The sequence below is a fragment of the Ornithodoros turicata genome, chromosome 1, assembly GCF_037126465.1.
Source record: "Ornithodoros turicata isolate Travis chromosome 1, ASM3712646v1, whole genome shotgun sequence".
Classification (NCBI taxonomy): domain Eukaryota; kingdom Metazoa; phylum Arthropoda; class Arachnida; order Ixodida; family Argasidae; genus Ornithodoros; species Ornithodoros turicata.
The window spans coordinates 130736048-130761123 of NC_088201.1; the positions used below are offsets into that span (position 1 = coordinate 130736048).

Below are 25076 nucleotides of genomic sequence, written 5' to 3' on the forward strand. Positions count from 1 at the left end.
ATCTTAGGACTAGACAGCGCCTCACTGTCTTCTCCGCTCTTCTCGGGCTAACGGATCGTTGTTCCCGTTGCTCACCAGCTGCGAGTGTTCGCCAACGTGTGCCGTCACGGCAAGGCTCCTCTAGAGGGATACCATTGTAGAGGAATTATGCCGAACATGGTGTTCGTTTTCGTTGTTCGGGTCACCAAATGTAGAGAGCGATGGTATCAGTCTGCACACCTGTTCAACCGAGCGCGTCAACCACAGTCGCCCTCGCTGCTCTCCTCCAGTGAAGACGTGGGCTTCTGCTTTATCGTCATTCGGCGACTGAGGGTGTTGTGTGTGTGGGGGGGGGAGTGATGTAGCGGACCGTGGACAACGACAAGGATGAACAAGCGCCTGGAACAACCGCTGCACAGTTCCACCGTCGTGGCCATGGAGATCGGGATGGAGATGGGACACCTCTGGCGGTCGCCCGTGTCAAAACTGCCATTATTTCTGTCCACCACGTGATACTCTCTAAAGTTTGGGTTGGCAACGCTTTGTTGCTCGCGCTGCTTTCCGTGCTTTTACGTTTTTGCAATGTCATTTTGAATTAACGACGGAATTAACAGTGTCGCCTGTCCATCGGATCAGCAGCCCAAACAGGTTGGCCAACCTCAAAAGGTCTGTCCTGCGCACTCCGGTCGTAATTCCGTTTCTGCCTGATCGCAGCATGTAGGCATGTGTGTCTAAGGCAGGTCGCAAGAGGTCAATAGCCGTTCTGATTTGTCTTCCCATGAGGAGCATAGATGGAGATTTTTCCTGTCGTTGCATGTGGGGTGACGCGGTACTGCGTCAGGAACTTTTGAATTTCGTCCTTGGTTGTTCCTCCCCTCCGCAAGGCGGACTTAAACGTGCGGACGAAGTTTTCTGCTTGTCCGTTTGACTTTGTTTGGTAAGGGGGTGTAAGAACGTGTTGAATGCCATGCTTTGTTACAGAGTCCTTGAAGGTCTGGCTGGTGAATTGGGGTCCATTGTCTGTAACCAGCTGCTCAGGAAACCCTTGGCGGACGAAGATGTCTTGCAGCGATGTCGTGGTGGCTGAGGCAGAAGTTGTCGGCATGTACGCCACCTCAGGCCATTTGCTGTAGGCGTCGATAGTGATGAGGAAATGCTGATGTTTGAATTCAGCGAAGTCACAATGAACGCGAACCCACGGTCCAGCTGGAGGCTCCCATTGGTGGAGAGGAACAGACCGCTTTTGTTCACTGAACTCTGCATATTCTTCACAACTACGGCATAAGCCGTAGTTCAGCCACCACACGTAAGACCGGGCAAGCATCTTCAATGAACTGTGAGTGTGACCTTCAATGAATGAACTGTGTTCAATACTTTTATAATGTGATCATCACTGCGTAAACAATGTTTTGTTCTCGCTCTGTCACGGGAATAACGTTTCATCCGTAAGTAAATACTTATCGGTTGTTTCGTACCCCTGTCTGTGAGTGAGTCAACTTGAATCGTCCGTTTGCAAGCTGGCGCTGTACTACAGCTGCAAATTCATTCGTTTTCCTCCGTTGTTGTACAACTTTGATTACTGGCATGCTTTACCACTTCAGCAAGAAACACACAAAACGTGGCCACGTCGTCACATAAACGTCACTGCCACGAATGATTTTTGTCCTACGGACCATGACAGGTCTTGTAATCGAAAAGTAAACCAAGAGTGAACCCCCGAACACACACAAATAACACTGCACGCGTGGCGTTCATCACAATGCCAATATCTGAACTGCAAGGCAACCACGACTCTGTAGTCTGCTTTTGGAGCTGGCATGCGCATGCTCTTGGGGTCACGTGTGCAGTCATACGGTAGACGGGAGCATCCCAGAATGCAATGCGATCGCTGACACTCCCGTCGCAATGCTAAAAAGTTGGAAGGGCTGCTCCTGTGTTTCCTTCCTGCGTGCTCTGCGTCTGTTCTCACCAGGAGGCGCGAAACGCAGAGAGACGGCCTTGGAGGTACACGCTCCTATTTCGTGTGGGAGTTTCGATACCGTCGTGTGCGATCCAGGAAGAATAAAATATGACACTGTAGTTTCGAAATCGACTGGAACAGATGCCACTGTCCCTCCAAATAGCACTTGCAGTTGACAGTGATGACTAACGAGAGTAGCTGAATAAATACTGCTTGCACAGAGTTCTTCCCGGTTCACATTTCGTCTGTTCACCACATTTTGATGTTTCTATTGGTTTGTATAGCTTTTTCCCGCTTTCATCGTGTGACACCCAGTGTCTATGGCTTGTAATTTCCAACTAATTTCCTTCTTTTTTCTTTTGTGTGTGTGTGCGTACATGCTCTTTCCACATCGAGCATTCGTTGCGTCGGAGATTACATCTTTCAGATCTGTTCCATTCCAGGAACCTTGCACTGCGTCCTCAGTTGCCATGTTGAAAATTGTTTATTTACGTTTCTAGTTTGGTGGCCGCCAAGCAAAGTAAAGAACGGCTGCGCTGAGTGGTGCAAAGGCTTCGTGCAAACAATCGCCATATAGCAACGACCAACAATCGTTTTGTAGCGCAAGACGATTTAGGAAACCGCTCATCTAACGTAATGCGCGCACGGTCCAAAGATGCTTTCTGAAAGTGCTGCAAACTCTCAACTGCTATACTGCACACTTGTTGAAACGGTCGACTAATCCGGCATGTGTTTGCGTAAACGCTTAAAAACAGGAGATACGAAATCTGTTTCTTACGTATAGCAACCGATAGAAAGTATGCATATATAAGAAACGCGATACAACACAGTCCTGTCGAACTGTTGTGTGTCCTCGTTTTTCCGTCGCTTAACACGGGATTCCGCCATTGTTTAGACTACACATACAAAACATTTAGGAGTTAACAAAGTAACGATTTCTGCTCTTCTAATATTTGTTTTATTACCGATGTAGTCTGAACAACATCGAGTGACTGACTGTCCAGAACAGGGCCGCACATTTTATCACCTCCAATTATTCATTGGATTGTAGTGTCTCCGGACTAAAACAAGACCTTGACATTGATCATCTCCCATTTCCCCGCTGCGGCTTACGTTTCTTCACGTCACGGCCACGCTCACAAGATGAGTCCCCCACATTGTCATACTGATTCTTTCATGTATTCCTTCATTCCTATAGCTAATCGGGACTGGAATCACCTGCCGGAGTCCCTGGTTTTCACCCTGCCCGCTTTAAGGCTGCCATAATCCAACACTACAAAACAGTTTGTCTCATGATCGTTCCAGTGTCAGTTTCCGCCATCTCTTTTTTCTTTGTTTCTCACCTCGACTGTCGCATTCTTTCCCTTTTTATTCATCTAACGCCATTTCTGAGTGAGTGCTGCGCATCTATTCTGTTGTGTGGCGCCGATAGTGATTGTTTGAGATATTTTTGCTTTTTGGTTTTTTGCAAGCTTGTCTTGCTTGTCTTTTTCCCTATTTTGTCTCTTGCACCTCCGTTGTGCAGCACCCCCTTGGGGGTCCTCAACGTATATAAATAAATAAATAAACAAACAATCCGTGTAGGTTTCATACAATGTGTCATATGTTTGCACATCGTAATTTCACAGTTAGTAAAAGTTGTCAGGTTTCTATAAATCATGAAAAAATCAAAATCAATATCTTGTCAAAACTAATGTCAGAATCTATTTTGCACATCTGAACGCTACAGGGCATGGTGTTAAAGTTCCAGCCTAAACCGTGTTGGGCCATAATTACTCACTTCTAACAAACGCAGTGCTTTGTGTCGGAATCTATGTTAATAGTCGCTGGTCTGACAACAGCAACAACTGTATTGTAATGATGGAGTCGCGGATGCGGAGAGTCGCTAGTTTCAACTGTAATTTCCGCATTTATAAATGCGGAGGACAAGGAAACCAAGCAATAACGCACACCGCGAAACGGAAGCTGGATATCTTCAGGAAGGGTAGTCACAAATATTGCTGACAAATCAGCAATGTTACACTACGCGTACATATGCTACCCTAGATACCGTCCTATTCACCCCTATGACGGCAACCTTGGCGTGGTATTCAGTTTCTCCCTTCTCGACGCTCAGCTTTCGTTATCCCGTACCGAGCGAAATATACATCACTCCCCTGTGGTTCGTCACGGGCTTCCAAGCGATCACCAATTGTGACGTGACGTTTAGAGTGCGCCAAATATAATAATGGGAAGTTTTACTACATGGTACGCGCTATTGTCTTTGTATACGTAAGGGATAGCGTTGTTGGTACTGCGCATTGCGCGAAGCTCTTTCTCTTATGGGCGTGTGCAGAGCAATCAACGCTATCCCTTACGTACGCAAAGGTGATAGCGTACGATGTACGAAAACTGTAATAATAATAAAGAACGGTAGGTTCAGTTCAGTATCAGGCCCTTTAAACGGCCAGAGGAGACTTCTAAACGGCTTTTGCGAGCTCTTTGTTTTCCATGTTCGTATTATAGAATTTGGGTACGTGACATTTGTTCGCTTTTTTCTTTACAGATACCTATGGCTATAATCCATCAGCATCTCACACACCACGTGCACAGTACCACAGTAAGTCATCTTCATTTGAACCAGTATAACCGCAGAAACAGAAACATGATTCAGAGACAACATAGCGCGCATTACAGTGCGGGTTACCTTGTTATCAGAATTTGTTCGCACACCTCAGTCATCTTTCTGCTAAGTGAAGATGATCTTGTAGCAACAAAACTACACAGGTATCACGCCCGCTAAAAAAATTGCTCGTGGGATGCGTGCATGGACGTCCAATCAGAAGCATTCCGTTACGTTGCCTCTTGATCTTCTGTCATCCACTAAACAGATCCTCAAGCGACGTTGAGAATATGAGTTACATCACTGTGTCACCTGTTCATGATATCTGAGGCCTCCTCACTCAACAAAGTAGAAATTGAAAAGATGTGCGATGCCATATGCAAAACACATGGAAAATGACCGGAAACATTACCATATGGGGCGCATTCGTCGGCACAAGAAAATGTGTTGAAGTTTCAGCACGATTCTTATCCAACCCGAGAGCTACCATTGTAATGCAACCCAATACGTTCACGGTATTCCGATGATGCAATTGCAAGCAATCTACTGGACGGCTCATTTGCTTGCTTTCATGCGCTCTGGGAACAATTCGGATATGCATGTTGGTTGCTAGACCTGCTCCCTTTTTTCACACAAGCGCCATCATTCCGTCCGCGTCTTACTGGCACCGCGCTTCTTCCATATAGAAATGCCTCCAGACTTCATAATATTCGATTAGAATGTTGCTGTGATCCCCGAACTGTAGATTGTTGAACTCGACTTCATGTCTCTAGTGCTTTGTTTTCCTATCTGATATCATAGTACACATCTCATTTATTGTTCTGGTATGTCTAAGCGAACCGCCAATTGTGCGTTGAATATACTCGTTAGCCTTTATTTTGTTCGACGTCCCAGCTCAGCCTGTACACTTGCAACCGGATGGCCTAGTGCCAGGTATTAAAAGTTATTCAAGGAGCATTACTGCGGAGGGATTAAATCGATGATCGTGACTCCTTTCCTTGCTCTAATGTGTCGCCTCATCCTTTCGTTTTTCTTAACCGCATCTACAGCGTGATACGATCTCTCTACAGGTTCATCGTCCACCACCACCACCACCTGTAAGTAATCATTCTGGTGCAGTACGTTTAGTTTGTGCATGGCGTTCCATTCCGTCAAAGACAAATATATGAGTGTCCATCATATAAATATCATCAATAAATAAATACACATTTTCGATTACCAATTACAATTGTCAAGCGGCAGATACCCTAAGGCAATTTCCATTGAATCTAGCCTGTGACGAAAGTTCGTTGACTTGTCGTCATGGCCGGCTGTACGCGCTTGCATTGACGTTATGATAAATGTTTATTGGGAAAACGAAAATAACGAGGCGTTGTATCAACTGATGTTGTTTACACACAATGGTTTTAAAACCCTGCAGGTGATTCAGGAAGCGAAAGCATCCGGTTATCTGTCTAACAGGGCTACTTCACTGTCGGATAATGACACTGAGGAGGAGCTAATATTGATAGGCGTTAATACTTCGTATCTGGCAGATTGAACGTTTCACATTGTAATCCATGAACGCCGAAGAGGAACTGAAAGGCGTGACGCGAGGGTTGAGATTCCTTTAAATCTTGCTGCGAGCACCGGGGAAGACGCTAGTATGGGGAAATCAGCACGGTCCGCGAGCGAGAATACTCGGATGGAAGAGCAGGCGGCATAGACAGCAAACATGGCTGTCGCGTAGCCTGTCTACAGAACTCTATTCAAATATTGAAATCAGCAGTAAGCTTCGTACGACAGAAAACAGAAGGGGAACATGAACATAGATATGACGACCGCCTCACAGCAGCTGCCTAGAGAATATGCAGAAACAGGTGTGTTGATGTAGGAAACATATGTAGAATGCATGCCGTGTGCTGTTCACAGCAGACATCGTTTTCCATGTCGCTAAATAATACATTATAAAGATATATATTTTGCAGCTGTTATCTTAATCGCACCGACGTTATACGTATTGAAGTTCAGACCATGAGTGCAGATCGAATAATTAACCGAAGTAGCTTTTTGAAGCGTAGGTTGGTATAGTGCCTGCATTCGTGGCGATGGTTCCATTTCGTGTGCGGTTCGACGCTTTGCTACGTTGACAGTGACGTGACGTATAAATGGAACGTTACTGGGTATCTGCCGAGACTTGGACGGGATTTCGTATCCCCAGGGTCTTTCTTTCTTGGCTTTATGACAGTGCGTTGTGCGAGCATATTACTTGTTGTGTTGTATTCCAGACAAGCCACAGATTCCTTCTGCGCCGGTTCAGCAGGGTAAGTGACTGAGCTGTCTTCATTACTGTTCCATTTCATTCCATCATAGTGTGCGAACGTTTTTGTTAAGGACATTGTATGCAACATGTAATAATTTCTTCTGCCAGCGGCACCTCTAGGGGCACTGGCAGGTTTCAAAATTTTCCCACTTTGTGCTGCGCATCTATCAAGATTTATATCTCAGCGAAAATGCCTGCGAAACTCCCTGTAGCGCTGAATAATGATAGACGCCGACTTAAAAACAAACGACTGTGTTCATTAAACTATAAGTGGCAATGAGCTGTGGACAGTGTGTCCTTAGTCCGCACCTTCAGGATCAACGCGTTTTGCATAGTACACTCAGGATTCCTTTAACGTTATTAGGAAGTCATAGATCAGAATTGTCTTGCCGTGCTCAGTTTTTATACTTTTGTCACCGTATATTTATTATTTCTAGTTCATAGCCGCCTCCTTTCTCTCGCCTCTAATACGTTATCGCAAACACTGCAGCACAGAAACGCAGGACTAGATAGATGATTACGACACAATGACGCTACATCTGCAGACTCACAACTGATAATTTTAATCTTGAAGCACATATATGTGCACATTCACGCCAAGACATTTAAGATTAAAATTACCGGTTGTGAGCCTGCAATGTGGTGTTTTCCTGTTGTAACGTTTCCGCGAAGAAGCCCGACGAGGACGAGCGACGAAGAGTACCGTTCCGCGATTTTGTGTAGGACCAAGACCAGTTACTTCTTCTTTCTGATCTACAGGATTACGTTTGAGTTATTTCATTCTGTCAAGTAGACATTGTCTTGCAGAGCTTCCGCCATTGTTGTGCGAGACCTCCATTGGTAATGCTCTGACGGTTGATGAGCTAAGTCCTCACTGCGACTTCTTTATTGTGGACTTTGACTTCACGGCAGCCACTCATCCTCAGTATAATTACATTCTCAAAGTGGAACTTGAAGATGGTGAGTTATATCTCAGCCCTGCCGAATGCCATTGAATGTAAAATCATAACGCATCACTCTACCACGTAAGCAGAATGTGTGAGACTGTTAGATACCGAATTTCTTCCGCCAGCGAGAATACGTCCTTTCTATCGGCTCTCTATTCCTTGCTGAGTTGTGCAATTACTCCTAAGAGCCTTATAATCATTGGGATGTTCGTAGTCCGTTTTATCTCATGAGACTCGGGATTTAATATTGATAAAATTATGAAATTTCGTAAATCATTTTATTCGGTATAAGAATATTTTAGCTTGCGCCAGACGACAAGGAACTATATGCAGCCGGTCTCGTCGATTGATGTTGATCTGTGTATATACAAGGTGTTCCTCGAGAGGGATTGGAAACCTTCTGCACGAGAGTTGCACTTGCACTTGCTTTTTGCTACCCAAACAGGTGTTCTCTATGAGTGTACCTCATTGTTTAGTCTAATTACCTTAAGTGAATTCAAAATATAACGTAACAAACATATATAAAAGGTAACCTTTTTTTTCGCGTTAATTAGAAAATTAATGGCTACACCACACCATTTCAGTCACAAATGCAGGACCTTTCAGAATGTTTCCACCAACATTTGGGACCCGAAACCACGTAACAACCGCCAGAAAATCCATCGCTCGTCAAGGCGCGCTCTTATCCAAGTTGTCCCGCCTAAAGCATGGGGAGGAGGAAAGGACGAAACACAAGGGGTTCACCCCCTTTGTGTTGCCTCTTTTTAGAACAACATCAGATATCGGTGATTGTGAGTAGTCGATGGCTGTGAACAGATAAGCTTGCGAATGCAAAATGCGTGATTGCTCCCTGTCCTCGCCCTCCCTTTTTCTAATTGTTTTTCTCGCGTGGTTCCCATGGCCATGAGCAGTCTTCGTGCCGTGCCAACACTCCCGTCATTGCGAAATCCGCAAACACGCTTGCAGAGATGGCAAGATTTCAGTTGTCAAATAATAGGGGAGTAGTTCATGAAACTTTAAATTACGATTGGAATAGCATGTGGTGGCCACGGACTCTCTAATTAACGCCAAAAAGTTACCTTGGATTCGGAAAAGTCAAATTAAGATAAATAGCAAAAATAATTAAGTACACTCATACAAACCGGCTGTGTGGTTGTCAAAAACCTTCCCGTGTATCATGCAGAAGGTTTCCCATTTTTATCTCACGTAGATTTTTTTTAATACAGTCAAACTCCTTTACAACGAAGCTCAGTGGACAGCAAAAAAAATTCGCAGTAAAGGTATTTTCGTTCAAAAGGATGTCCATTATTGGACCTATAGGCTCCAGCGGGACCGCAAAAAAAATTTGCTGTAGTGGTATTTTCGTTAAAAAGGTGTTCGCTATAAAGGAGTTTGACTGTAATTAGGAGTGACTCTCTTGTGCAATACCCTGTATAAGGGTGTCCCAGAAACGTATAATTGAATTATAATAAAGAAGACTATGCCACCTGGCATCATGCCGGCAAAGGCAGTTGTTGTTCTTACTATGTTTTTGGCACCTCCTGATGTGGATGCGGTCTAAGTTTTATAATGTAAATTTTCACGAACTGAACTCGAAAAGTTGCCAAGTAAAGGTCGCTTTTTTAGTCCAATGTGAGGTGCATGCTATTACTCAAATTCTTGATAATTGATACGGATATTAAGGAGCTATCCTATCGGGGGGAAAAATAGCCGAACATAATAAGTTTCATGGTGCCCAGAGCACTATAACGCTCGGTGACCTTTTTCCGCGTCCTCCTTGCCAGTCCGACCAAAGGAGGTTGCTAAACCCAGCCCACACACGGATAGTGGAAAGACATAAGACGGGCATGGCTTATGGCATCTGGCTTTCGGTGGGATCCATGCCTTCTCTCTACCAACTTGAAGAAATCACTTTTTATACAATTCCGCCGTTGTCTGTGCAGACTCCTCAAACTCCTTCGTCTGACTGACAACGATGACGCTGAAAAAGTCGTCGAGCTGTGGACGCTCCGAAAAGCATGATGTGCCGCTATTTTATTCCGATGGGATGGCTCCTCGATATACCTGTCACTTGTCATGAACTGGAGTAAAGTCGGCATTCGCTTCCTATTCGTGGGTGAAAAAGCGACATTTTGTTGGCAAATTTTGGAGTTCAGTTCGAAAAAAAATCATAATAAAACTTAAGTTAGACTGCACTCACACCAGGAGGTGACACAAACCTAGCAAGAATAAATGCAGTAGACGGCGTGATTTTTAGGTATATATGAGATTAACCCAGGCTACATAAACTGCATATCGTCCCCTCCTCGATAGACACTATGGATGAATTAACTACTGAGTACTATAACATCTTCTATGTACACATTTACTGTCATCAGTGTAAAACAACAACAACTTTATTTTGAGATGGAGAGTGGGGAGGTTCATCGCCGGAGGCGATGCTCTACTCCATCGCTGGGGGGGGGGGGAGATAAAATGAGCCCCTTCACAATAACGATCGAAGTCCGATGGTGTCCAGAAATTTCAAAAGAGCTTTGAGTGCAGATCGTTGCTGGGCTGGATTGGGCCAGGGACCAAGCAATTTCGATTGAGAGAAGGGGCGATAGTCCAGGTGACTAAGAGACTCGGAGAGTGCGGTTCAGGAAGGTTGGTAGAGGGGCAATGAAGAAGAATGTGCTCCAGATCCTCAAGAGCACCACAGTGGCTGCAGGTGGGAGAGTCAACTTGTTTCAAGCGGTAACGCCACTGAGCGGTAAAGGCCACATAGAGTCGCATTCGGTGGATTAAGGCAGCATCTTGACGAGAGGTGTTTCGTGGCATGCGCAAAGCGAGCGTTGCATCAACTCTGCTCAACATAGATGGGGCGAGAATGTCGGTTGTCCATTGGCGGGAAGCCAGGGGTGTCACGAGGCGTAGCAGAATGCAACGGCAGTCTCCTCTCAGCAGAACAGTACTGGTCCGTTCCCGAGACGAGAATGCTGCTTCTGCGGCGCTGTCGGCCCGCTCGTTCCCCGCGACACCACAATATGCTGGAACCCACTGGAGAACTAGCCTGTGGCCTGCTGCGTAGACAATCTGGTAAGCCATTAACACATCTGTGACTAGGGGATGGGCCTTGTATGCCGTAATTTTCAATAGCTTGACGTGCAGATTTGGAGTCTGTGAAGACTGCCCATTCCCGTGGGGTAAAATCAGAGAAAAAGATGGCATTGAGTTCCGCAGCTGTGGAGTAGGTTAGATGTGAAAGGCGTCGTCCTTGCACTATGCCTTCGGATGGTATGACGAATGCTGAGGCGGACTTGTTGTTTCGGGATGCGCCATCTGTATATGCTGCCATAAACGTAGAAAACTTGTCGTCTACCAGAGCATGAAAATTTGCCCGGAGGACATGAGGGGGGACCTGATATCATCTTTGCAGAAGGTTTGGAAGGCTTACGAAAGTCGGCGGTACCGGCAGAGACCGGGGGGGGGGGGGTTCACTACTATAGAGATTACATAGCTTATTTCGCGGAAAAAATAGTCCTTTGACGGAGTTGACGAGGAAAGGGGTGCCGAACAAATAGACCTCTACCTGTTTGTAAACAAATGACGTCATAATGTTCGACAGCGCCATGAGTTTGGTAGAGTTGAATTACGTTCAATGCTAGTGGCGAACAAGGTCGCTCCCAAAAGCCACGGTCTTGAGGGGATTACGATGGTCTCTGAAAAGGACGCAACCTTCGGTCCTACTTTTCTTTCAATAGGAGGCAGTGAATAATTGCCCATTCGTGGAACCCAGTCCTCCCCTTCCGATCTGTTTTGGTTTCGGTGTGTCTACAAACGTCATGATGACGTTTCTCGGGTAGAGGTTTATTGAGCTGGAGCCGCAAGGCTCGAGAAAGTTTTTGAGAGCGTTAAAGCAGATTTGAAAAAGGTTACCGAACTCGCCGCTCCGTGGCCAGATAAGGATTTCATTCTATCGACCGATGCTTCTGAAGTAGCTGTAGCAGCCGTCTTGACGCACGAAGGGGCAGGTTCAGAGAAAGCTATTGCGTTCCTCAGTAAAAAGGCTGTCACAGATCCAAACGAAGTGGGCGACAATAGAGCGCGAAGCATACGCAATCGTGTAGACACTCGGGAAGCTAGACACGTGGCTGTTTGAGGCGAAGGTAAGGGTCAAAACTGATCATAATCCATGTAGCTGTAGCTATGTAGCTCGCACAACACCCACGAGCGCACGGCTAACACGCTGGGCACTCGCACTCCAAAAGTCCGAAGTTGAAGTGGAATATGTCCGAGGCAAGGACAACCTCGTTGCTGACACATTTTCATGGCTGATTTGAAGTCTGCGGTTTGGGTCTGTGGGGCTCGCATCGATTATCCAGAGGGCCAAGTCTTATTGGTCAGATGCGAGGTTTCTTCTAATTTTCGGATCCAGTATTTTGACGTGCTTCCTCGTCTACGTTCGGGGTTTGGTTAATTTTTGGGGCTTTACGGGTTTTAATCTACGCGGTGAACTTTGTGTGTTGCATTTCTGGCATCTCGCGGAATGCACCAGGGCGGATCCAATCCCGTGTGCTGGTGTGTGACGTTGTGTGCGAATGTTCCCGAGTGTGCTTCTCAGCAGACTATTACCAGATGCTATCTGATCTAGCAGCGTTCGCTGCACTGGAAGAAGGGAGGTGTGACGTCGGACGACGACGAAGAGGCAGAGGCTCGAGAAGCGGAGAAGCGAAGCAGAAAATGCCACAGCTGTGAAGGGACCAGCAAGAACAGATGTTCGACGGTTGGGCCCCGGACCTGGCCGAGAAGGAGTTCATTAACGGTTCTTGTGGCGCGTGACGTTTCACCTTGCTTCACGTGGACCGAACAGGCTCTATCGCACACGTCTACTACTCAAGTCACGTGGACCCTCACGTCACCATCGGCAGCGCTACAGCCCCTATTTAACAGCAGGCGACCTGACGCATCGGCTAGTGGGCCAGGCGGCAACACAAATATGAAGACGCCTGATCCACTAATCTTCTACATACAGGCTCTATCGCTGTTCGCTGCGCAAGACGCTTTATCGCTGTCTCACCTACCGGGAGTTCCACCGGTTCTTGTGGCGCGTGACGTTTCACCTTGCTTCACGTGGACCGAACAGGCTCTATCGCACACGTCTACTACTCAAGTCACGTGGACCCTCACGTCACCATCGGCAGCGCCACAGCCCCTATTTAACAGCAGGCGACCTGACGAATCGGCTAGTGGGCGAGGCGGCAACACAAATATGAAGACGCCCAATCCACTAATCTTCTACATACAGGTTGGTAATCGCCACCTCGACTATTGCACTGCCTCAGACGATCTATTTCTTGTGTTGTTTCCTGGCCCCAAAGTGCTTCTCGCATTATGTAGTGAGATGTCGCACGCGTTAACAGAAGTGTTATTACTGTCGGGTGATATCGAGTTGAATCCCGGACCCCTTACCGAAGAGCAAATAACCTGTTTGATGTCTTCGCTTGCACGTCTTGAAGCTGGCCAGGGCACCATACTCAAGGATATTAGAGACATGAAAGCCGATTTGAAGGCAACGGAAAATAAAGTGTCAGCATTAACTAGTAGGGTACACTCTATCGAATCGAAGGTGGCATCACTGGGAAACGTCCAGGACTCAGTAAACACATTGATGGAAACTTCGAAAACTGTGTCAGAAGGGGTTGATGTCCTCAGCACCCAGGTTGATGCCTTGGAGAACAGAATGCGACGTTCCAATCTAGTGTTCCACGGTGTCCCGGACGAACCCAATGAAACTTGGGCGCAGTCAGAGGCACCCATCATTGACCTCTGTGAGCACAATCTCGATAAAACTGTTGGGCCGGAGGACATTGAACGCGCGCACCGCTTGGGTACATACCGCCCCGGCAAAAACCGCCCAATAATCGTAAAGTTCCTTTCCTATAAAAAGAAGGAAGATGTACTGTGCCAGGGGCACATGTTTAGGAACAGTCAGTACTCGGTGAGCGGCGACTACTCGTTGAGCGTCCGAACTGCTCGCAAGCACCTCATACAGTATGCCAAAACTCAAGCAAAGCCATTTAAAATTCGTTTCGATAAAGCTATTATCGATGGGAAGGCCTACGAGTATGACGCCGCACACGGGAACGTTGTAGAGTGTAATAGTAACAGACAGCTCAGTGCTCCCCGACCTTCTTCAGCGCCCATACCTCCTCTCCCCTCCGTGCTCTACACAAATACCCGCAGTGTATTAAATAAACGTGATCGCCTCGATTACCTTGTTTCATCGAGTTGTTCCGACATTGTCGTTCTCACAGAAACGTGGTTGAATAGCGACATAAGCGATTCGGAGATAATGCCGTCCTTTACTGACTTCAAATACTACCGCAAGGACAGGGAGGGGAGGAGAGGTGGAGGCGTTCCCATCGCTGTAAAAAATAATCTGTTTTCACACCTTGTTCCCGTTTCCTCGCTACTGGAAATTGTCTGGGTATGCATTCAACGTAGATCCTTTAACTTGTTATTAGGCGTGTGTTACCGACCGCCAGACTATGTACCTGATTTCGTGAAAGAACTAACCACTGTAATGTCGGACATTATTGTACGTTATCCTAATTATAAAACAATACTTCTTGGCGACTTTAATATCACTGGTATCGACTGGAACAAACCATGTATCATCCCCGGTTGTTCCTCGCTTACCAAAGATTTTTTTAACCTCTGCCTAGATTTTCATCTCCACCAAATGGTGTTAACCCCCACTCGTGTAACCGAAAATACGGCAAGTGTTTTAGACCTTGTACTCTCACCAGTGCCTGATGTATTTGGTACCTTTACATATATGCCTGGAATCAGTGATCATACTGTCATCTATTTTAGTCTGCATCTTGATACCGCAAAGTGTCATACCACGAAAAAGCTTATTCGACTGTACGACCGAGCGAACTTCACTGCCATTAACGAGGCTCTTTCCTTGTCACTCGATTCATTTTTATCAAACATGCCACATCGTTCCGTCCAAGATAACTGGCTTTCCTACAAATCTCTATTCTGTTCCCTTGTGACCAAGCATGTGCCATCCATGACCATAACTGCTTCATCTCATGCTCCGTGGTACAGCAAATCTATCAAGTCATTACTAAAGAAGAAAAAGGATTTATTCAGAAGAGCCAGAGCAAGCAATTCCGTCGTGTTGTGGAGCAGATATCGGTCATGCGCTCTGTTGTACAAAAAAGCAATCAAAGACGCAAAAAGGAAGTTCTTCTCTCAGGGCATTTCCAACATCCCTGTCCAGAACCCTAAAAAATTCTGGTCCGCGATTAACCCATCGCAAACCACCGGTACAATATCACTGCAGGCCAACGGAGATCCAATACCACCTGACCAATGCGCCGAACTGCTCAGCATCACTTTCGCTGGTGCCTTCACTGCTGAAGATTTGAGCGATATTCCCGAATGCGCATCAGCTTCTTGCCCTCACATGAACCCTATCGTCATAACTGAAAGCGGAATTCTAAGGCTCATTGATTCGCTCCCAATCTCTTCATCGTGTGGTTTGAACGGTATATTCAAAAATTTTAAAAGGCACTAAATTGGTTTCTGCCTCTTATTTGACAGCTATCTTTCGTCAATCGCTGCCACAGGCTGCGGTTCCGGATGATTGGCGTGCGGGTAAAGTCATCCCCATTCACAAAAAGGGTGATAAGCATTCCGCAGCTAACTACCGCCCAATTTCTTTAATCAGCGTCCCATCCAAAATTCTTGAGCACGGCATCCACTTAGACATAATATCATTTCTTGAAAACAATGAACTCATCTCTGCGTACCAACACGGTTTTCGCAAAAGCTTTTCTTGCGAAACTCAATTGGCCTCCTTCATCCATGATCTCCATACCAACCTTGATAACAGATTTCAAACCGACGTAATGTTCTTAGATTTCTCCCGCGCTTTTGACCGTGTTCCGCACGGGCGTCTAATGTCCAAGCTACGCAGTACAAACATTGATCCTACAACGCTATCTTGGATTTCTTCCTTTTTAACATCCCGATCCCAGTCAGTGTTTGTTAACAGTACCTTCTCGGAATCTCAACCTGTATCATCAGGCGTGCCTCAGGGCACTGTCCTAGGGCCCCTTTTGTTCTTAATATTCATCAACGATCTCCCCTTGCCAATTCAGTCATCCATTCGGCTATTCGCTGACGATTGTGTCATTTATCGCCGCATTTCTTCAACAGAAGATCACCGCATTCTCTGTGAAGACTTGTCTTCACTCGATAAATGGTGTACGAAATGGCTCATGCCGCTTAATATTGACAAGTGTTGTTATGTTCCATTCTGCAGAACAACACCTAAGTACTTACACTCATACTCCCTTTGCGGTTCTTCAGTTCCATCTTCCACGTCCTTCAAATACCTGGGTGTTCATCTACAAAGTAACCTTTCCTGGAACACGCACATAACCTCCATTGTGAAAAAGGCTAACCGCACTCTAGGGTATCTAAAACGGCATCTTTCTACTGCTCCTCCTCACGTCAAACGCTTGGCCTACATAACACTGGTCAGGCCTCAGCTAGAGTACGCCTCTGCCGTATGGGACCCGTCCACTGCCTACCTCATCCATGATCTTGAAGCCGTCCAAAATCGCGCAGCCAGATTCATCACCAATAACTACTCACCTTATGCGAGCATCTCCTCTCTCAAGGAACGCATCGATCTCGCTCAACTGTGCATTCGTAGAAAGGTTTCGCGTTTATCATTATTTCATAAATTCTATCACTTTCATGCAATACGGTCACCCTACATCATTCCTGCTCATAGAATACCTTCACGTATCGACCATCAGCTCGAAGTAGCACGTGTCAAATGTAACACTTCCACGTTTTCGAATTCATTTTTTCCTAAAACCATCATAGAGTGGAATAACCTCCCATCTCGTATCGTCACCATACCTGACCCATCTAGCTTTCGTGTGTCTGTTAGTAATGTATAACGTCTGTGGATAACCTTTTATGCTCAGTTTTTCTTTCTTTTTTTTTCTTCGTTGTTGTTGTTGTTGTTATTGTGTTGTTTAAAATGATCCGTGTCGCTTTTTTTTATTTCCTGTAACCCACTCCTCCCATGTAACGCCCTCCCGAGGGACTCTTGGGAGTAAATAAATTGATTGATTGATTAAACGCTGTTTGGTCATAATTGCTCTGCAGGTCATTGGCTTCATTCCTGACTGGCGCAGTCTACAGGATTCGAACCTGTGAGGGGGAACCCCTCAGTGTAAAATGAAGCTGGATGTTGTAATTATGGTTTTGTACTATCCCACTTTCCACCATATCGTCATGACCCAGAATATTGCTGCCAGTCATAGTAACAGGTTGTGCTTCTCGAGATGTACCATTGTCATATTCGCATCTCCCGTAAAGGAGCAATATCGAACGTCGCCTATTCCCCGAGTAATCATGGCGACACTCGTGGAAACTTGCACGTCGCGTCGTAAATTATCAAGAGAAGACATGCTGGAAGAGCAAAAGCGATTTTCAGTCATTACCAGTACACATGCCGTCAAGTCTCGACCTCAAACGTCCACGTAACGTCGATGCGGATGATCCCCCCCCCCACACACACACACTAAAATGGCGACCACCTACAGGTTGCTGCGCATGCGCGTACGCTTACTTGGATATCGCTTAGAGTTCGCTTTCGCTGCTGCGATATCATAACATTCGACTTCTTTGCACGCAGGTGCTACCTGCCCTAGAATGCAAGGTGGCATACGCGTACAAAATTTTATATTAAATAATAAAAGAGGTGATGTCAGTTTGCCGATGGTGAGTTAATCAGAGTGATACTTAACGGTAGAGCAACTTATTTATTTACATATGGTGAACAAGACTTTTGTGCACGAGACTGCGCTTTTTCAGGGCGCCAAAATATGAACATGGTACAGGCACATATATAGACCTTTTTCAGAAACTGTTTTGGTAGGCTTTCCTCAGGTCTCGCTGTTGGCACGCTGTCATTGAACCTGTCTTCGCGAACCCGGCGTCGTTGACGCCGTCTTCGACTTGCGTCTCCGCTTATTGCTGTGACGTAGGTTTTGTGCTGTATTTTCTAGTTCAATGACTCGCACGGGTACATGCAATGTCAAAAGAATTTAAAGCTGAGAAGACATTCTGAGTCGTAGGGTGCAGCAACTGCGAAGACGTAATCAAAGCGTGAGAGTATATTCCGTATCAGATTTGGACGCTCCGCTTTCGCACATAGACTGTTCGTGCAGTGTAGTTTTTGATGCACACATTGCCTTCGGATAAAGAAAATCAAGATCTCCGTCAACGGTGGGACCGAAACCTCATTGAAATCCTGGAAAGTCGGTTCTGGTAAGCTATTCGCAGGTTGTGACTTGTTTTGGTTGGTATCTTGGCATCTTTCGGTTTGCTCGGTTCATTTGCTGATGAGTGGCCCACGAAAGAAAATGCGTACCCGGGCCGGCCAACACTTCGTTTGCCAACGCCAGTAAGTAATCTACATAATCATTTATTTCGGTAAAATTATCTGGACATTGCCACTGATATTCATCTTTGTCTTACGAAACCAGCCATGCTTCTAGCATACTCGTTATTTTTATAACATGCATTACTCGATTGTCTAATTTCATCGCATATATGTTTTTATTGTTTCACATTGATATGTAAGCATGTTTTATATGGCGAGTCCTCTGATGTTCTTCGACAATTTCTTACATCATCTGCTTTACAGAGCATTATGCACGAAGGACGACGTTTCCTGATGAGGAAGCCACTTTCCACGCCCGACAGTCATCACGCAAATGTCGTGAATTCCTGCGACGAAACAGCAACATGCTGCAATGACCCATCTTCCTCTGAAGATCCTACCGCCCAGTTGCTTCAGTATCTCCCTAAGGGGATTCATGCAAGCCTTTCACGTAAAAACAGCATGACGTCAATCACAAAATAAAATATCAGAGACCATCCCACGGCTATAACAGAGGAAGACGCTCTACCAGCATCAGAATGCACGAATTGTTCCGTGATGAAGGAGACTGAAGAGATATGTGTGCAGTGTACACGGGAGATAAGGAAGAGTTCGTTGTCCACCACTACAGCAGCAGTTCTCCAACTCTTGTCTGTGATCACTTTGTGCAAACAACATTCAGTTTTTATGAAACTCTACCAGAAGAACAATTCCCATACTTTACTGGACTTACGAAAAGAGTATTTGAGGAACATGTCAGAGCTACAAGGACCGTAGCAAATTTATCTTCCTTTCCTTTGTCAACAAAACATCTTGCGTCTTTGTGTTCTCTCGTTATGTGAGTATGCCTCAGGAGCGTTCAACACTTGAGGAAGCACTGTGCCCTCAAGATACTCTGTCCTGAAAGGAGATTTGTGCAACTGATTCGTAAGCAATGCTTGCAAGATCATCCTTAGAATGCCAGTTTCTCTGCCCTTGTGGTTGTAAATCTGTACGACCATCATCTGTGGCACAACATGTTTTTGCGGTCGTGGAGATCCACACACATTTTTTGTCCGCACATGAAGAACCAGTGCGTCCCTACTCTGTAGTTTCTGCCACTTTGAGCAAAGCAGCCCCTACGTGAGACGATGCTTTGCCCAGTCCTGCCGCACACGGGCAAGGCACATCTTGCACTTCTCTGTCAAGAAAAGTAACGGTGACTTTGTACGAACTTGATATAGTCGGTGTTAACGTAACGCCGGCTTGCAGACAACAGCCGTTTCCACCCACTTTGCAGAGCAGAATTCCGATGTGCCCATAGTCGAGGTGGTTGGTTGCCTCAGGCAATTCGCTGTAGTTTCGAAATTCTGCTGGCCGGCCATCAACGCCTGTTTTGTTTATCATGAATTTATACACCACTGAAAAAAAAGAATAGAAATAAAGAAGTGAAATTTTGTAGTCGTTGTACCGTTACGTATTGTATTTGTTAGACAACATAGGACAGAACAAGCACCGTGCATAGTGCGGAACTGTATGGCACTGCACTGATAAACACGCCGTAGAAAATCATATGTTCGAATAAAAGCATATTTAGTTCACTTACGTGATCTCGGTGTCTTGAGCCATCGTCCTGTGTCGTCCACCCATTCCGTGTGAGCGCTTACGGCAGTTATTATTTGCACGTAGTATGTCCGTGATGAAGGAAGACGAGGGTTTGCAAACAAAATGTAATAAAGGGAAAAGGAAGCTTGCGATAAGCATGCGGAATGCTATCGCGATATGGGGACTACGATAGCGAGTTTGCTGAAGGCTGGCAATGGCGGAAGGCCACGTGAGCCCAATATGGCGGCGTCCAGAGATTTATGGAGAAAATGGTCTATATAGTTGATGGGGTAGTGTTTGCATGGGAGTGTAACAACGTCATGGAAAGGATGCGACTACAGGTACAAATCGAAATGACATAAATACAAAAGCAAAACATAACGCACAACAAAAGCGCAACATAACGCGAGCCCAAGGGATCACACGAGAAGCGATCTTGGGCTCGCCCAATCAAGTAAGCGGTTCATTAAAGACAGGAGGTTTGTAGACGGCGCGTCTTCGTGAACCGTCTCATTCATGAGGTTCATGCTGCACCACAAATTTTTAAGCGGTACACAGCGGGTCTGTTAAGTCACCCATGGGTTGAACCGCGTAACTGCGCCGTTAAACCCCTTTGAACCTTCTCTCAGCCACGAAAACGAAAGAAAAAAAGTTGAACCTCATGAAGGTTCTCCCCGAAGGAGGAATGGGTGTGCAGTGTCCCAGTAGCCGCTTACTTGGGTTCGTGTTCAGTCATGTTGTTGGGCCAGCGTGGTTTGCGTGGCGTCCTTATACGCGTTTCAGATTTCCAGACCGCAACGAGCTGATGTGGAATGTGGAATCCGTTCTCCCATTGCGAGGACGTCAACAAGGCAGACAATAGGGCTGTCGTCCGACATGCTTTCCTCGTGTTCTGCAAGAGTAAAGGAGGAAGAGTTATCTCGGCTGCTTACGTGGGCGAAGGTTATAACGGGTAATCCCGGGAACCCCGCCCTGGGCAGTAGTCTCTTCGGGGGATGGTTGACCGGCCCTAGGGGGACTTGAGGGAGAGCGGGCTTGCGATGCTCGATCGTGGTCCTCCTCCCGCCTGCCGTTGTCCGAGATGCGTTGGCTGAAGGTTTTGAGGTCTTGTACGTGGACGGGGCCCGTTTCTTCGTTGTCGCTGCAACGCTCGAGCCTGTAAGTGACCGGAGTTAGCTGTGCGCTTACCCGATAAGGACCGTCCCATCGATCAGCGAGAGAGGCAGCAAAGCCTTTCGCTGCATCGCTAAGGGGATGTGTTCGCCTTAGTACCAGATCTCCAACGCGGTAAATGACCTGGCGCCGACCTTTGTTGTACTGGAGAGACTGCTCCAGTCTTGCGACCTCAAGACTCTCTCGTGCCAAACGAATGGCAGTCGAAATTCTATCGCGAAGATCATTAGCATACTTCGCGTACGAACGACTAGGCTGTGCGTGCTGTGTTCACAAACGTGTTTTCGAGGGGGAACACAATTTCCCGTCCGAAATTCAAATAAGCCGGGGTAAAGCCTGTCGACCTATTTTCCGTTGTACGAGTGGCAAAGCCAAGCTCCGTAAGACGGGCGTCCCAATCTTTATGCCTTTCGGTAAAAGATACCAACATCATCTTGATGTTGCGATTAACCCGCTCAGTTATGTTCGCCTGAGGGTGATAAGGCGACGCCTTTACGTGACGTATGCTCAACGCAGAGCAACTATCGACAAACACCTTACTTGTAAAGTACGAGGCGTTATCCGTGATGAGCTGGTCCGGGAATCCAAACCGGGAAAAAACGTCCAGCAGTCTGTCCCAGATCCGAGCGGACACCAACTTCCGCAGCGGGTAAAGCTCAACCCACTTCGTGAAGTGATCTGTAACAACTAACAGATACTGGTTACCACGGGGACTTCTAGGATAAGGACCCATTACGTCACATGCGACTATCTGCCAAGGTTTCTGGCTAACAATCGGTTGCAGCAAGCCGGGAGGCTGCCCTCCACGCGGCTTAGACTTCTGACATATCGGACAGCTGCGTGTATACCGCAAAACATCCTGTCTCATGCCTGGCCAAGTCGCGATACGACACAACTTAGAATAAGTCTTGCTGCCGCCACCGTGACCCGACAATGCAGAATCATGGAAGTATTTGAGGAATGACTTACGTAGCTTCCTTGGAACTACGATCCGAAAGGGGCTATCACCAACCTCCTCGTCGTCCGCCTGGGGAATGTACCGGACCAGGAGACCATCCTCACTCAGCTGATAGGAGTCGTACCTCTCCTCAGCGCCTTCTGTGCCTTCCAGGTTTGACGTTTCCAGCCACCTTATTTGAGGTTCCCTTCCGGTATTCCACCGAGAAGTCATATCGCTGCAACGTTAAACTCCAACGTGCGAGCCGTCCGGCTGGGTTTTTCAACCGCTTTAACCAGGATAGTGCCTGATGGTCAGTTTGGATAGTGAATTTCGCACCATCCAAATACATGTCGAACTTATGTAGTGCGAACATGATTGCTAGGCACTCCTTCTCCGTCACGCTATAATTGCGTTCGGGAGGCGTCAGCGTACGGCTTGCAAATGCTACGGGCTGGAGTTCACGGTGATGCTCTTGTAACAAGACTGCACCAAGGCCGTAATCGCTCGCATCGCAAATGGGCGATTGAGGTCCGGGAGATACAAGCGGGTAGTTTCCGCAATCGCTTTAGCGAGAGAGGTAAACGCCTGTTCCTGTGCTTGTCCCCACGACCATCGTGCTCCCTTTCGCAACAGCCAAGTTAGCGGTTGCGCTAGGTCTGCGCATCGCGGTATAAACTGTCTATAAAAGCCAATCATACCGAGGAAGCGCTGCAAGCTTTTCACATCCGTCGGGCGGGGGTACTCAAGGATAGCCTTCAGCTTGTCCTCGTTCGGCCTGACCGTGCCGGACTCCACCTTGAACCCGAGGAGATCGATGCTGTTGGTAGCCAACTGCATCTTCCGGGGATTGACAGTCAATCCTGCAGCTTGCATGCGTTCTAACACCACTTTCAAATGAGAAAGGTGTTCCTGGAATGTACGTGAAAAAATTACTACGTCATCCATGTACGCCATAGCGAAATTGTATTTCGCATCGCCGAGCACCTCGTCCATCACTCGCTGAAAACTAGCGGGAGAATTAGACAGTCCAAAGGGCAGTCGGACAAATTCAAATAATCCCCTGTGACAGGTAAATGCTGTTTTCTCAACATCATCCGGTGCTATCGGAATCTGCAGGAATCCTCTACTGCAGTCCAAAGCTGTAAACACGTGGGCGGATCCCAACGAATACATGATCGAGTCTATCGAGGGAAAAGGGTACGAATCTCTTACCGTCACCTCGTTCAGTCGGCGGTAATCCACGCACAACCTTGCGGTTCCATCCTTTTTCGGCGCAAGAACCACCGGAAAAGCCCAAGGGCTGCGGGAAGGTCTCACAGCGCCGGTCTCGATCATTTCATCGAGCGCAGCATCGAGGAGCTTGCGCTTGTGCACACTCAACGGCCGAGGATTACATCGCCAGGGCCTTGCGTCGCCGGTTTCTATCCGGTGCTCCAATCCATGGGTTAGACCTGGTCTCTCTGTGAACATACAGGACAATGGCCGCAATGCTTTAGCGAGCATGCGTCGCTGGTCTGGGCTTCCTGGAAATCGTTTCAGGACGTCCTCCAAAACAGTGGGTACGACCGTCGCTGTTAGGTGTTCTGCTCCGGAAAATAGCTCAACGGACGTGATTGTCCAGCTCCGGGATCCTGGGTCTCCTCACCAGTCCGGTTCTGCTCCGTTTCCGGCGTCGTCCACTCCATGAAGTGGTAGAAGGTAGTACCGCTTGCATGCTGGTAGCCTCCGCGACGTAAGTCCAGGACGAGTCCCATCCGGACAATGAAGTCGCGTCCCAGGATCATCAGTCCCGCCAATCCGGGCAGGTAGATGAAGCGTTGTCTGACACGTTGTCCGTCGACGGTCAAAGTGAGACGTACTGCTCCTCCGGCTGGTACCACTGCATCTGATGCGGGCCTTAGGCAGCTCCTGGTTGTCCGTACGGAAATGTTCCGCTCCCGGCACAAATCGTGGATGGTGTCACCTATCAGGGATACAGCCGCTCCAGTGTCCACCAAAGCTGCAACGTCCTTACTCAGAACGCGCGCCACGATAAACGGTCCGATGTTGCATATGTCATCTTGCGCTCGACATGCGAGTGGGACAAAGGCCACTACGTTATCAGACAAGATAGCATGGTTAGAATTCGCTTGCTTCTTATCGACATTTTCAGCAGCCGACGACAGAATTGAGTCATTCCCAATTACCGCCGCCGGCGTCCCGGGTTTCCCTGCGGGGGTTGTCTGGGGGTGGTAGTGGTCTGCTGCGGGCAGTTACGACGAAAATGACCGCAACCGTGACAACGGGGTTGTGTTCCTGCGTTATTACTTGGTCTAGAGTCGCGCCTGTCCTGCCGTGGTGCATGACGTGCATCACCGACTTCGCGCTCGCGCGGCTCTGCTCGTGCCGACCTCGCTCGGTTCCTCTGCTCATATGCAAAGGGATCCAATGCACGGTAAACTGGCCCGGCGGACGAACCGCCGTGTGTTCCAACAGTCCCACGGGGGTTTAATTCCGCGTCTAACGACTGTCTCGGCCCGTTCCATGCGCAGCTAGGCTCCAGCGTTTGTTCCGGCCTAGGCGGTGGGCGGTACTGCAATTCCGCCAACAAATCTGCTTGGATGACGCCTACTTCTTTAGCCAGGTCATCGAGCGAAGAAAAGCTTCGCCCCCGCAAATAAGGCTTAAAATGAGGGTGACATTGGCGAATAGCGCGGGCCACCTTCTCGCTTTCCGTCGCGAGCGGTTCAGCTCTGCGGTACAGCTCTTGGATTGCCCGGGTATATTCCAACAGGCTCTCCTCCGCGTGCTGCGTTCGAGTCATGAGTTCCTCACGCATACGCATTGCATAATCCGGGGGCAAAAATTCCTCCCGAAACAGCCGCTGAAATTCGGTCATAGACGGAAATGCGGGTTGAGACCGGCGCCACACAGCAGCTGAGCTTACCAATGCAGCGGGTAGTATCCGGCGCAGGACGGCTTCGTCGGTTGCTCCCACGGCTGTCTGGTAAGCCTCCAGGTCCGCAAGAAAATCTTCGACGGACTTGGCGTCGCTGTAGCCCGAAAATGTCGGTATCGTCAGGTTCAGGCGTAGCGGGGGTTCCGAGGACGGCTGGGCGGCGGACGTGCTACTGGGGAGCCGCTGCGA

The 25076-nt window shown here is 47.5% G+C and overlaps 1 protein-coding gene across 3 annotated transcripts in view; it reads left to right on the forward strand.

Annotated features, from left to right (window-relative positions):
• LOC135369001 (uncharacterized) overlaps positions 1-25076 on the forward strand; it is a 111129-nt gene that overhangs the window by 44519 nt on the left and 41534 nt on the right. For 2 of the 3 annotated variants that reach the window (XM_064602596.1, XM_064602604.1), the window contains exons 6-9: positions 4485-4538; positions 5612-5638; positions 6809-6844; positions 7651-7803. In XM_064602596.1, coding sequence (XP_064458666.1) covers positions 4485-4538; positions 5612-5638; positions 6809-6844; positions 7651-7803 — 270 coding nt within the window. The remainder of the gene's footprint in view (positions 1-4484; positions 4539-5611; positions 5639-6808; positions 6845-7650; positions 7804-25076) is intronic. The other variant, XM_064602612.1, reaches the window with a different exon arrangement.